This window comes from Zonotrichia albicollis, chromosome 1 (assembly GCF_047830755.1).
Source record: "Zonotrichia albicollis isolate bZonAlb1 chromosome 1, bZonAlb1.hap1, whole genome shotgun sequence".
Lineage (NCBI taxonomy): Eukaryota > Metazoa > Chordata > Aves > Passeriformes > Passerellidae > Zonotrichia > Zonotrichia albicollis.
This window is the reverse complement of record NC_133819.1, coordinates 145,747,798-145,762,430: the sequence shown is the minus strand read 5'-3', so window position 1 is coordinate 145,762,430 and position 14,633 is coordinate 145,747,798. Positions and strand designations below refer to the sequence as shown.

The following is a 14,633-nucleotide window of genomic DNA, read 5'->3' as shown; positions in this document are numbered from 1 at the left end:
CTGGATCCCAGGGAGAAGAGCTCAGCACCTCCATCTCCTCATCCCCTCCTCAGGAAGCTGTTAGAGAGCAATGAGGTCACACCTCAGCCTCTTCCTTTCTAAACCAGACAAACCTAGAGCCTTCAGCTGCTCATCACAGAACATGACAGCTGGTAAAATAGAAATTAAATTGGTAAAATAGCATGTGTGTCTATATATGTAAAGAGAAGGGTTACATAAATAGAGGCTATTAAAACATTTTATTAAACTTAAGCCCTACTTATTGGTAGCATTTTTCAATCAAAAGCTTTTTGTTCAATTATTCCTCTAAATACAAATATCTTTTATTTCAAAATAAGGAAATCAAATGTAAAATGAAAAAATAATTAACTTAGTCTGAACAAAAGGCAGACTGGGGAAAAAAAACATGTGAGGAGGTGTGTGACAATTCCTCTAAAAGTTATGAGTGTCAGTTTAGATATTTTTATAGCATATAAAAATTATTCAAAATAGATTAAGATCTCAGTGGTCTCACTTCTATTAGCTGCTCTCACAACACTTAAAGTGCTTCAGTGTGGAGGAGTTGCTGCATATCCCATCTTCCAGGGACAGGTAATTGTTTGTATAATTATGATATTTCAAGCCCTCTTGCTTGCATGCAATGAAGAAAGTTGTAAATGAAAGCTATAAGCTTTAAGTATAAGAACACAGATAAATCCCTTTGCAAAGTTTCTTTGTTTATTATTTTATGATTTAGTATTTTAAACCTTTTTCCATAGCTGAAATATGTTGGCTTCCTGATGTGATTAACAGGTCTTGTAGGCAAACTACTGCAATGAGACTTATCATATGGCTGCCTTTCTTCAACTTTTCCTAATGTGAAGGGAAGGGAAATGTTTAATTCCTTCTTTTCAATTTTTCACATTTTTGTGCAACTAGTTTCCATTTTGAACTCTTGGTTTTGGTTGGTTTTTTTCCCTTACAAACTGAGCTGGTGCTCCGTTGCAACAATGAAAGCTCAAGTATTGAATGCAGAAAGCAATTTACCCTTTTCTCCTCTGCAGAGGACCTGTCAAGGTCATTACTGATGCATCTGAGGCAGGGGTAGTTAACTTCAGAGCAGTGAAATAGAGCTGTTTATTCCTTCCCTGCTCTGTAGTGTGATCTTGCTGTGCTTCTATTGACTTCAGTGACTGCAGGAATGAGGCTCTTTACAGACACACAGCAGGTTTGTAGACCAGCAGTAGCAGTGTGCTTTTCCTATCCTGAACACTATTTAAAGATTAATGAACACAAGCTCTAAGACTATTTCTGGTGCAAACAGTTATTGTCACACAAACAGAACTAGAAAAGCAGTCTCTTAACAAATATGCTCATATTTTGTTTATTTTTGAGAGGTGAAATTGTCACCACAACCCCAGAGAATGGGAAAAACAGATTTTAAACTCACATGGTTGTCATGACAGAGCAAATGGTGTTCTGACCAAATCTAATGCAAATAATCATTTGACAAAAATAACTCTGGAAAATCCCAGTCAATAAAATAACATTTTTTAAAAAATTGAAAATAAGTAAAAAATACACAAAAATATAAAAGCATAGACAGGTTTGATGAAAATAGTTCCTGTTCCTGAACTGTCCACATTGTTCCTGACTGTTCCATACTGTTCCAACAGTTCTGTACTGTTCCTGAACCTTTTATAAGATACCAAGCTAAAGCACTCAATAAGTCCAACAAAACATTTTCACTCAGATATCTTTTTCTCTCTCTATCTTTCCCTGTCTGATTGAAATAAGAAGAGTGCCACTGAGCCCTGCATGGAATTAAGTGCTTAATGATAACCTGGCTTTTAGAATAATTTTATCACTACTTCTACCTTTGCTGTTTAGAAAGTTCTCTCTTCATTTTACAGGCGAGACTGCACTTTGCAGCTAATGACATCATATTTTACATCATGCCCTTTTCAAATGGAAAATTGTGGGATATATTTTCATAAGTCTGGTCTTTTTTCTTTCTTTGTGTTTTGTTTAACAGATATGTCAGATCGAGAACAAAGCACGACATTGACATGAGAATAGGGATTCATTCTGGATCAGTTCTGTGTGGAGTGCTGGGCCTGAGGAAGTGGCAGTTTGATGTCTGGTCATGGGACGTGGATATTGCAAACAAACTCGAGTCAGGTGGAATTCCTGGGTAAGGCAAAGTGTATTTCCCACAGTCAGAAAACATTGCCAGAACATTGCACTGTTAATCTTGCCAAGAGATTAACTCTTTTACATCCTGTCATCAATTATGACCTTTTCTTTTGCTATTTTGCAGTTGGAAAGAATTAGTGAGGCTATAGCCAAAAAAGGTAGAAATGGTCTGCTTGTAGAGCCATTTGAAAAGACAAGACAAAAATATTTATTTTTCTTTGTTATCCTGATTTTCTCAAAAAGATCCATCTTTTGTTTTCAGCCCTCATAGTCCTCAGAGGTAGCTCACGTTTCCTAGTTAGATGTCAACCATTCATGAGATTTTCCAAGCTTCTCTCACCTTTTTAATTCAAATGATACTATGAGGTACAAAGCTATAATTTGTTCTATTTTATAATGCACAAACTGGGGGAAGAAATTATATTTTCCTGGGTCAATAGTCTAATAGCAAGTTGTTATGAACAGCAGGATCTCTGTTAATATAATTTGTCAAAATAATTTAATGCTTTAGTAGATGTTTTGAGATATTTATCTTAACCTGTCTATATGTGAAAATGCATGGTTTTTCACTAAAAAAAGCCTAGTTTCTTTCTTTATCTGAGTGTTTGATGTGGCTGATTCACCTGAAAGTTGAATGTTATTTCTGCTTGATATGGCCTATATATCCTGTTAGTTTGGAAGATACAAATCCTAGATTTGAGCAGTTGTGATTGCAGGAATCTTCTGTTCACTTTCAGTCCCACCTGCCATGGATGAAAAATGTAGAAATGATCACCTAGACAATTCCAATTTTAGCCATAGAATTTGGAAGCAATATCAGCAGACATCTTTATGTGGAAGAAAATCTAAATGGTGCTGTCACCTTGAATGACAGAGATTTTTAAGTCATCAAAACTGAGTCATGTGCTGTCCTCCCTACACACACATCAGGATCTGTCAGAGCTGTCATGTTCCCAGGAAATTGGAAGGAAATTTTCTTCATATATTGCAAATGCAGGCCCCTTCCACATTTCTACATAGTAAACCTTTATTCTAATATATCTTATTGGAATTAGCAGAAAATGAAATTCTGTATGCTTTGAGAACAACTTCTGTACTCTGCATATGTCACCCGTGTGTAAAATTTCAGAAAAAATTTCATTGTCTGCTGCTTATCCCATGTAATAGGCCAGATGACTAAGAGGATGCTTTGTTCACATGAGCAAATTAATAATCTAAGTTTCACCATTCACACCTGCAAAAAGCAGAGTCTATTGCTGTTAATGTGTGCAAGCTGTATGGCTATTAATGAATAACCCAGAAAATGCACAGATAAAATGCTGCAGATAAAATGCCTGGCAGGTTTTCAGTCTGCCAGAGCAGAGTGATTTCCTGGATACCAGTGTGCCAGCAGAACAAAGCCTGAGTGTGACAGCAATGAACCAAGTCCCTCAGAATAGTGATTTACATCAGAGTTTCCTGGTGTGCAGAGCAGATTTAATAGATCAGTTAAATTTATTTCATCCTCACCTTACTTCTCCATGCCACTAGCACCGAAATCCCCCTACTTATTGCAATACTGAGGTCATTCCCTTTCCTAGAGCAGCTTCACCAGGAAAGCTGCCCTGGCTTTATGAGCAGTGCTGCTCTCAGGGTGTGAAACAAGAGCAAAGATGAACTGCAGCATTTTCCTGAGGGCATAGTGGAGGGAGGCAGCTGAGGATGGGAAATAATTTACCCATCCTGAGAGCAGGAAAGGGGCTCTGCTCTCCCCCTGAATGCCTGTGTGTGCCCCTGAGCCCCATCCACCTTGGGAGATGCAGGGAGAGATTGCACCTGACAGAAGGAGCATAACCCCAGACCAGCTGCCATGGGGAAGGCTCTTAGGAGCACTGAGAAAAAAATGGCAATTTCCAGTTTTCTGAGAGTAAAAAACATGTCCACAGCACCTGAGAAGGAAATTTTGTGATCTTGTAGTCAGTGACATTCTTCTGCCAGGATTCCATTTTCTAATAGTTTTTACTTAGCGTATGTGGTTATTACTCTGCAGTAGTGAATTGCATAAATCCTAAGTAATAATTAATTTTCAATGTTGTCCCAATGACAGGTATCATCTAACACTGCAGGCCTGATATGCTTTCAAGAATAGGTCAGGCAATATTTTTTGACTTCAATACTCAGGTTCTCAATGTACTGTATTTGTAAAAAATTAAAAGATATCTCTCCACATTTTAAGTTTTTTTAAGCAAGCAGAACAAAACATGAAGCCAGAAAATACTTATAATCTGCCAACTATTTATTAATACTTGGCCCATTTAAGGATATCACGTTAATAGCTATCTCCATACTCTGGTAAAGATGTTACCATATCCATCATAAAATCTATATTTCAAGGCCTTATTTCCTAAGTTATATTAGTTGAATCTAAAGAGATAGTCACCTTGGCAACTAGTGTATCACTCTCTCTTTCTTTTTTCTTTTTTTTTTTTTAGTTTTAGATTAGTACTTTACTTAAATCAATTTAGCCTTTTTGGATTTCTTAGGGCTAGGAATTTCATCATCTTTCCAAGAGGTCAAATGCTTTGCTGTTTCAGTCCTGGACAAAAGTTGCTTGTATTTGAAAGACATTTTTACTGGGTTTTATAATGAGTTTTACTGATTTTTCACTACAAAATACTACTAATCTCTGTGATTATTATAACAGCATGACTTTAGAAAGAGAAAGTTGTACAAAACCTGGGAAGAACCAGAGAATTTGAGACAGCTTAAAAATGGCTGGGAGACAAATTTTTAAGCTTTTAATTAGATATTGATATTTAATAGTCCACATGGACAGTTTGTGCCAAGTTGTGATACTCCTGGGCACTTCACACTGCTTAAATGCAACCAGGACTTTATTTTCTAGCAATGCATATGTATCATATGTGCCCTTATAGTATTTTATTCCACCAAACTATTATGCAATTCAATTCTGTATTGGCATCCTTTGAGTAACAGAAGGGAGTCCCCAAGGGACTTGCTAGGACCATTTCCTTCACAGGAGAAAGATAAATTGTGGTGCCTGAGAAAAGCAATGTAGCATGTGTCATCAAGAAAGGAACAAGAATTTCAGCTCACTCTAAATATTAGGAATCTGTATGGAATATGTAACTTCAGAAAGTTACATGCACTCAAAGTTTAAAAAATCAGCTGGTTTAAAGTCACTACAACTATTTTATTTGGGCCAGATAAATGCCTAATGAACAACTCTCACTTCATTCTTGATGCTGCATTGTAGAGTATAGCATAGCCAACCATGTTGATGGGCTCTAGAGGTGCCTGCAATTCTTCTACATCCAGGAACATGAAGATTCCTTAAAAATGTTTTGGATAGAAGACATCCAAATTTCTATCATACCACTCCAAAATTTGAGCTCTTTTGGATATGATCTCTTATATTCAACTTCACTTTGGCCAAAGATTACAGAACTCATTGCCTGGTCTTAATAGAAATCATTATGTTGCTTGTCTTTGCATAGTTCTCCTATTTCCCTAATTCACTTCAGGTGCAGTCAGACCACTAATTTCAAATGTTTAAGCTACCTTAGGAAACTGCAGAAAATTAAAGAACTTCAACATAAATTGCTCCAATGCCTACTATTTATTTTTCTCTCAACATACTTCCCTGAAGTACAATTTTCTTTCACTCAGAACAGCATTTTACTTGCTAACGTCTCCCATTAAACTATTAACTATGAACAAAGGTATCAGGTGTGAATGCCAAGGTGTTTTTCCTGTGACAGGATTTTGTGCATTAAAGACATCTTATTAATTTAAACATATTTTGAGGTTATTTGACCACAAATAAAGCTCATATTTTTAAATGCACTACTTAATTTCCATTGCTTGCAATAGAAAACCTTGTATTAATCCATGATGTTAAACAATATAGAGTTCAAAACCTCCTTCTAACCTATGTATAGTATAGCACAATCAGTATTTGCTACTACTTATTTCACTTACACAGGAGGATTCACATCTCCAAAGCCACTCTGGACTGCCTGAACGGGGATTATAAAGTTGAAGAAGGGCACGGCAAAGAGCGCAATGAATTCCTGAGGAAACATAACATTGAGACTTTTTTAATTAAACAACCTGAGGAGAGTCTGTTGACTTTACCTGAAGATATTGTGAAAGAGGCTGTCAGCTCCTCTGACAGGAGAAACAGTGGAGCTACATTTACAGAGGGATCCTGGAGCCCTGAACTCCCATTTGATAACATAGTGGGAAAACAAAACGTAAGTCAAACTTCCTTTAATGTCACTGAGATGAATGCATGATTGAGTGCACTTCAACAATGGAGCCCTCAGAGGAGGAAACTTCATCTCTAACCTTTATTCTAACATGTACTGTAACAGTAGAGGATTGAACAAATTGTTTCAAGGCAGAAAAATCATGTATCTAAACTGGGAAAATGCCAGTGACGCAGAGATTTTGGGTTCATTGTTTTTTTTTTTCTTTTTCCCAACTGAAATTAAATGCTGCATGGCTTATTTTTAATTGAACCACTCCACAAACTAATTAAAAATAAATCTAATGTTACTAAACTATTGGAACATTCTAGTGAGAGTGTTTATCTCATTGCATAGCTTCAATGTAGGGCCATCAAATTAAAAGGATGAGGGAAAGAGCATTTTCCCAGGGGAAAACACATAAAGTAGTTTATTGATATATGAGGGAAGGAAAAAAAAAGCACCTTGTGAAATCAGGTTCTTAGTGTCTCATTTTTTTAACAAAAAATATTAAAAACTCATACTCTAAGAGACGATTAAAGTTCACTAGCAGTTGAGTTAGACTTTAAGGACATCTGTAGCTCAATAGAAATATGAGATAATAGCAACTTCTCCTGATCAGATATTTTCCAAAAGCACTGCATAGCTGATTGCAGCAGCCTGGGAACCAACAATTCTTGTATGGTATAAAAAAATGATTATTGTTTAGAGGAATTAAAGATGCAAAGGTTAAAATGCCCTCAGACTCCACTCTTCCCACTGCACTTGGAGGATTGATGAGTCTTTATAATATCCAGTCAGCTGAAGTTTTCCTTCATTTTCTTTGAGGGATCTGTATTGACATGATAGATCCTCTCTTCTGCTGCACACCCTTATTCCTACTTGTCTGAGCTGTCTGTTGAGCATTGTTGTGTGGAGGTCTTGCTTTTGTCAACTGTCTTCTGCTTCTTACAAATGTGCTCAGAAGTGATAAAACCTCACAATCAGTCAGCCCACAGCAGTGTCTTCATCTCTTCAAACTGAGTTGGAGCATGGCACAGTTTGCTGTTATATAAAACACCTGTTTTATATGTGTTCTGTACATCTCTGCATCTGCATGTACACTGCCTTGCAGTACTCTTCATATTTTGTTGACCTGTCTCTATATTGTCATTTCATTAGAATTAGAGATACGGGTGCATGCTGCTATGACTATCTTGTCATCTCTCTCTATATCTTTCCCTTTAAGATATTCCAATTTCTGTAGTCCAAAGAAATCTGGGCAGAGTAGTCTTTAATTTTTTTGGTCATTTTCTCAACTAAACCTGACCTTGATGCTAACAACGAGAAATAAAAAAATAAAGGATTGTTTTTTATCCATTTTTATCCAATTATTGAACAACTCCTAGTACTAGTAAAAAGGACTTGAAAGTAATTGAAATAGGCATAGCTTAACAGCTTCTTTAAAACTTTCTTTTTCTTATAGCAATAAACAATCTACTTTTAGAACAGTTTCTCACAGGTTTTTTTAAAGAATTTGAAGTGGTGTTGGGAAAAGCTGTAATTTTATATAACACAGTTTAACAATAAGCCTTTTGGTGGAGACAGGATTTTAAAAATCTGCTGTTCCATGTATGATTCAATTATTATGTAATTTTTAATTTACAGTTGAGACAATAGGCAGTATTGCTCATAAATAATGTGTTTTAGCTAAAAAATTCAGATGATGGATTTAAATTATACTAGGATGTAGTAGCATTTTCCAGAGGTGTGTCAGTCTTGGACAGAATAAGCATTTAATAACACTAATTAAGCAGCTTAAAGGTCACTGTCAGCAGCAGGCTTTGAGAATTGTAGAAGTAGCAACCCAGCAGTGAATCACTCTGTATGTTTGAATATTAGCCAATTGAATTTAAATTATTTCTTTACTCAATATAAATTACAACAAAATTTGAGCAATTGATCACATGTACCTTACTTTTAACTCTAGTTATGTTAGGAAGCATGTGAAAAGAAATCTCTGGGATGTTCTTAAGCTAAACTCAAATTTATCCCAACACACACTCATTATCTTGAACTGGTGTTCTATGAACAGCTTGAATCAGTGAATTGTAGATGTGTTTATGTGAGTAAGAAACAACCACTTTTTATAGGCAGTCACAGATATTAGCAAAAACTACACCTATAGCCCAGTTATCACTATGTGCCCTTGCTTTGATTGTGAGGTAAGCCAAGGGTGAAAGTTCTTGTCTGAAATTTAGACATGTCCAATATAAATGGAGGTTTCTGGTAGTGAAACAAGTGCCTAGGCTTCTTACTTAAAACAAAGAAAATTGGACAGAAATTATTTTATTTCAAGAGAGAAAAGACCTCCTCCTCTAGAATGAATTAACGACTGTTGGATTTCTTCCATGTACCTTTGAAAAGGAGTAGCTGAAAGCATAACTTGGTCACTGGTTGTGCTGGTGGAGGCACCTGATGGTCCTGTCAGGATGTGAATTAGGAAAAACAGCATATTAAAATGTCTGTATTTTATAGGTGTACCTTAGTAGTGGTTGTAGTAAAGCTTAATAGTGAGCATAGAAACTATACTAAAAGACTGCCAAGATGACAGACAAGTCTAAAGAAAAGGGTGGAAAGCAGTGTGTTACAGCTGCCCCATTGTAATTATTGTTGTTATTTCTGTGCTGAGGTGCCCCAGCTGTGCTCACCACTGACCAGTGGTACTGTGGTGTCCCTGTGTCTTGTTCCACACTTTCTGGCTCCTGACTATTGTCCAGTCCCCAAAGCATCTCTGCTGACCACATCTTCATATGATTGGGCAACTGAAAGTATCTGGAGTGTGTATTGAAAGAAACAGAAGTTTAGACACCGAGCAGGTAGACACCAAACTTGTACACACCCTCATTTAGGTGTCTTCCTCTTGAGGTAAATCCTACCTCCAACCCGTCTTTTTAAGCATGTGACCTTTTATTTTCCTATTTCCTTCCAAAACATGATGCTCACAGTATGAAAAAAGTAATTCAAAACCTTCCTAAGATTTTCTAAATGACACAGATTAAAAATTTCCATTCTTGTTGAGAGCTTTGTGCTTGGACTTTTTTTACAGGAAAACTTCCCAGAAAGGAATTAAATCTAATCTTTTAAAGTCTCTATAAAATTTGTCTAAAGTTGGAAGTTTATTATTTTTGTTTGTTTTAATTAATCTTTCAGTTTCAGATGCAAGTTTGGCTAGCGTTTGTTGTTTTGTTGGTTTTTTTTTTAAAGAATTTTGTGTTTGTTCCTGTATGATCAATGGTTATTGTCAGCATCAGAAAACTTCAAAAGCCCGTTGGAGAATTCACAACTGTGTCTTCCATAGAGCTGCTCACAATAGTGAGGGAGAGATAATAGGAAGAATCAATATTTCTTTGTGTTTGCATAAAGAAGTCTTAAAAGATGTGGAGCAAAGAGGGGTATAAGAGAAAAAATGTGGTTAGGACTTATTCTTGAGACAATAATTTGCATGATGTTTTTTCATTGCTTTTATATCTAAACACAGGAAGCAGTTTTCTTAGGTATGTGCATGTATATGAGGGAGAGAAAATTATGAAAAAAATATTAATTTCCTTGTTATATTGTGAATATAAATGCAAATTCAGAGTCTATTTTTGCAAAATACTACAGGTATCATGGCCATAGTGGTGATATGTCATGTTCATCTACCATGAGATGTAAAACACTTCATACATTCAGCAAGGAGACAAGCCTTTATATCAATCACAGCTTAAAATTGAATTTTAACCAAAATATAGTTGCTTAACAGGATGAACTGAGATTATTTTCCTTGTATAAATAAAACAAAATGCTCATCAAAAACATTAGGGATGTTCTCCACCCTTATTTCCAGCGCAGAAACAGAAATACAATGTAATTCTAAGAAATCATTTTACACACCACCATGTGATGTGATCTTGTCCTTTAGCAGGGACTTCAGACACACTCATGCCCTTTCAGACACCACAAATTGATAAAAGCTTTTCTTCCTAGCTCAGTTTAAAAGAGATAGGAGTACTTAAACTAAAGTAGTGTCACAGTGTGTAATAATATAGCATTTATCCACTTGCCTTGATTGTTTCTTCCCAGGTCAAGATATGAGTTCAGACATATCTGAAACCTGAGCATGAGAAAAGTTTCTTTGATACTGTGTTTTTCTCCTAATGTTGATAATAGTGATTTGCTAGACAGGAGAAGGGAGGATTCAAGTTGAGTGCCATCCCAAACCTTCTCTACTGAAGTCCTTTTTCTACTAAACAAACAGGAAAACTGCTTTTCACTTGAAACAGAGAGAAAATTTTCTGCCTGTATTTTGGGATCTTAAATTACTGTTAATAAGATGGAATATGAAATACTATCTGTGACTACAGAGTCCATGGACTTGATTTTAGGATTGTAAGGAAAGTTGTCATCTGAGCTTTGGCAGTTGGTACTTGAGACCCTTCCTGTGTTTTAATGTGCAGCCCAGATTCATTAGAATGTGTTTGTTTATTATAGTTTGAATATTAACAAGGGAAACCTGCCTATAGCATTTGCCCAATGTAATCCTGCGATAAAAAAGAATTTGTATCAGAAAATTCTTTTGTATCACCCCTGGCTTTTCAGGGGCATCTGGTGACAGAACATCCTGAGTTCCTGATTCAACAATGCCCAAGAGGAAATAGAGCTGAAGGTCTTTTCAGGAAGGACCTGTGGAATAACTTTTCTCAGGCAGAATTTTATTTCCCACCCATAATAATGCTGAAATGTCTTATGCTATGATGTATGAAGTTTCACATCCTTTCCATTCATTAACATTTCTTAACCCTTGGGAATATTACAGTAGTAGAGTTTCTTTTCCCATTCAAGTGGGAAAGAGTTGCTTCACTGTGGTTTGTGTCATGAAATGGCACCATGAAATGGGAATGAGTTATTCTCTTCATGAAAGCAAACTCTATCTCTTTGCTGAAGTTGAAACACCCTTCATACTATATCTGCTAGAATTCCTTTGTGAAGCAAAAGTATTTTCATTTTTTCCTTTAATTAGTCATTGAAATACCAAAAGAATAATGCATTTGAGATGATATTTTAAATACTAATATGAATTACAGTTAAATTAAATCATATAGCCTAACTGTAATGTAGATTGGCTGAAACATACCAGTAGTGAAGAAGAACATATTATCTGAAAATCCAAGCTGAAGTAATCAGAAATGTCACCTTCTTCACTCCTGACTAAGTGATCTGTTCCTTAACTACACACATGCAGTAACTTTGAGATGTGAAAAACTTCAGTACTCCTTTGTTGTGGATTTTGTTTTATATAGCTTCCATTCTTGTTTAATAAAACACACCATTGAGTCAGATATTCTGCTGCGATTTTGGTGTGTACTCCCCTCATGCATGCTTTAATAATTAAATATCAGATTTGGAAAGTGGAATATAGTCCTAATGCTCAGTGCAGCTACAAACCTCCCAGCCTGTACAAAAGAAGTCATTAAAATGTCCCACTTAATGTACTTAATGTACTGTATGTGTCTAGTGGAACAGAATTATGATTTTACACTTCTATAGATTTCATTGAATGAATTGCATGGAATGCTGTAATGGTTTGCAATGCAACATGAACTAAAACATTGCATTTTTAACCCAAGGGGACCAGCAGGTTTATTCTGTTTGCATGTGCTTTCCCCTAGACTCTGGCTGCCCTAACAAGAAATTCAATAAATCTGCTTCCAAACCATCTTGCACAAGCTTTGCATGTCCAGTCTGGGCCTGAGGAAATTAACAAGCGAATAGAACACACCATCGACTTACGGAGTGGCGATAAATTGAGAAGAGAGCATATCAAGCCTTTTTCACTGATGTTTAAAGACTCCAGCCTGGAGCATAAGGTAGCTGGGGCTTGGTAGCTGCAATATTAACGACTCAAATTGTAATAAATGTTCACTGAAGTAGAAAAGCTGTAGGTTCTGGCCTGTGTTGTTTTTTTCTTGCTTTGTTTTCCTTTTTCATTTTGTTTCAGTTTTCATAAGGCGGGGCTGAGCTAGAGTTCATAATACACAGTGACATGATGCAGGTGCTATAATGCTGAAATGATTGCATTTCCTTGTTGGAAAATATGTACGCTGAACAAACTCAGTTTCTGAAAACAACAACCACTGGCTGGGTTGAACTTGGTATCGAGTACAAGCAGTTTTCTGTCAGATGGCAGATTACTTTGGCGCTAATGGTGATTGAGCATATTAATAAACTTACATTTCTATTCAAAAAATACAGATCTATATTTATATAGATATGTTCCTTCCATTTAGTCATAGAATCCCTCTCATGTCTTCTATGCAGCTGCAATACTTATTTCAAGTCAAGAGTAATTTTTCAACTCTCTGTTTTAAACATCCCTCTTAAAAAAACTGTTTCTAAGAGCTAAATATGGTTTGTGTCTTTGCTTCTCCTCAACAGCAATATGATCTCATTAACTTCTCTTTCAATCTACATCCAGATGTAAGTTATAAATTTTAAAGGATAAGGTAATGGGAGAACACTCCTTGAAAGCTGATGGCATGGGGTGAAGTTGCACAGGACTCAAATAATTTCACTGACTTTCTTTGATAATCTCGCATGCTATGACAGTGCAGTACAGCAGGTCTACAATACTATGTGCATTTGACTGAAAGGAAATAAAAATAGCAGGGAAATGAAAGCATGGAGGCATGGAGGTTCACTTCTCTATCAGCACTCTTACTTCCACTGGAAAACAGACATTTGTACTTGATTTATGAGAGACTAGTCCTCAGGAAGGCTGATTAGTGAGAGCTTTATCCCAACTGGAAAAGAAAAATTCTGCCTGAAGTATACCTAAGCCCTTATTGCACTAGTAATCTTGAAGTAGAAATAACAAATGCTTGCTAGAACAGAAATACAAGATTGCATTTCCTCATGAGGAGTTACACTGAGACACAAGGTAAAACCCCCAAAACCAAATTATCCACAATTAATTATCTGCTGAAAAGGAAGATATAAAGATACTTCTTTCAGTGCAGTCATCATGCAAAGCTGACACAGACCCAGAGCAAGAGAAATTCAAGATCTCCGATATCAAATTAATTACTGCATGAAGTCCCAGAAGTCATGAATGATCGTTAATCTTTTCAAAATACAAGATAAAAAAATATGGTGAAAGAATCTGAACTTTTTGTTTAAAGGAGGAAACAGCCTGATCACAAACAATTGATGAATGAGCAAACTTGTCAGTGGCTCACCTTACTTTACTGTGCTATTTAATCACACAAGGACCAAGCACGGGCTGATGTAAAAGGACACTGCCCAGAATCAGAATCCATATCCAGAAAATAAATTCTCTTATTATTTAATATTTCACAATTGTCAGCCACAAAGAAAAACTATAAGGATAGTGTAGAATTCAATTTAAATGCAATTTAAGAAAATAAATAAGATCCATGCCCTAATCCACCGCATTACATAAGTCAGATTTAAATTATTAATAAAGTTTTTAATTGCATCTGAATGAAAAAAGTCTACTTAAAAGTTAAAACTTTTAGCAGATTTGGTACATTTTCTTCCCAATAAGATATTTTCAATTGAGAATTGGACTGCAGTCTTTGGAGAATTATGCTTTCATTCAATATTTCCTTAGGTGTTAGTCCCAACTAGTAGCATGGGCAATAGAAATATGAAATCCATTCAGCAAAGTTGACTGAGTCTTCTCTCTGTTCCACAAATTAATCTGGTTTCTCATATTAGGAAGGAGTGAAGTTCTATAAAATGTCACCACTGCTTTATTTGTTCTGGCACATGCACCACCAACAGCTGGGCAGCCTCTGGTCAGCTCCTCCTTGCTTCTGCTCAGGGTGCTCAGATAGTGATGGGAAATGTACCAGGATACAAAGGAATGATGTGGATTAAGGGAAGATGAATCATAGTGTCCTCCTTGTTGTGGACAGGAGCAATTATCTTATGGAACAGCATGGGAAATGTCCCTTCCCTCCTGCATGTACAGTAATTACAGTTTTGTCCTTTTAACCTTAGTGTTTAACCATAGGTTTCAGAAAGTCATGGAAAAAGTAATATTTGAACTATTTTCCTGCAGAAAACAACTATTTCATCCATCCCATCTTGTTACCACCACTTTCTCCCTTCTTCCAGCCCATTTAGGAAATACAGCAAATTCAGGTTTAAATAGCTGAGATCCTG

At 36.1% G+C, this 14,633-nt stretch overlaps 1 protein-coding gene across 2 annotated transcripts in view; it reads left to right on the top strand.

The window, feature by feature from the left end:
• ADCY8 (adenylate cyclase 8) overlaps positions 1-14,633 on the top strand; it is a 115,692-nt gene that overhangs the window by 67,805 nt on the left and 33,254 nt on the right. Inside the window, exons 6-8 of one of the 2 annotated variants that reach the window (XM_014264428.3) lie at positions 2,015-2,173; positions 6,161-6,431; positions 12,116-12,313. In XM_014264428.3, coding sequence (XP_014119903.1) covers positions 2,015-2,173; positions 6,161-6,431; positions 12,116-12,313 — 628 coding nt within the window. The remainder of the gene's footprint in view (positions 1-2,014; positions 2,174-6,160; positions 6,432-12,115; positions 12,314-14,633) is intronic. The other variant, XM_014264426.3, reaches the window with a different exon arrangement.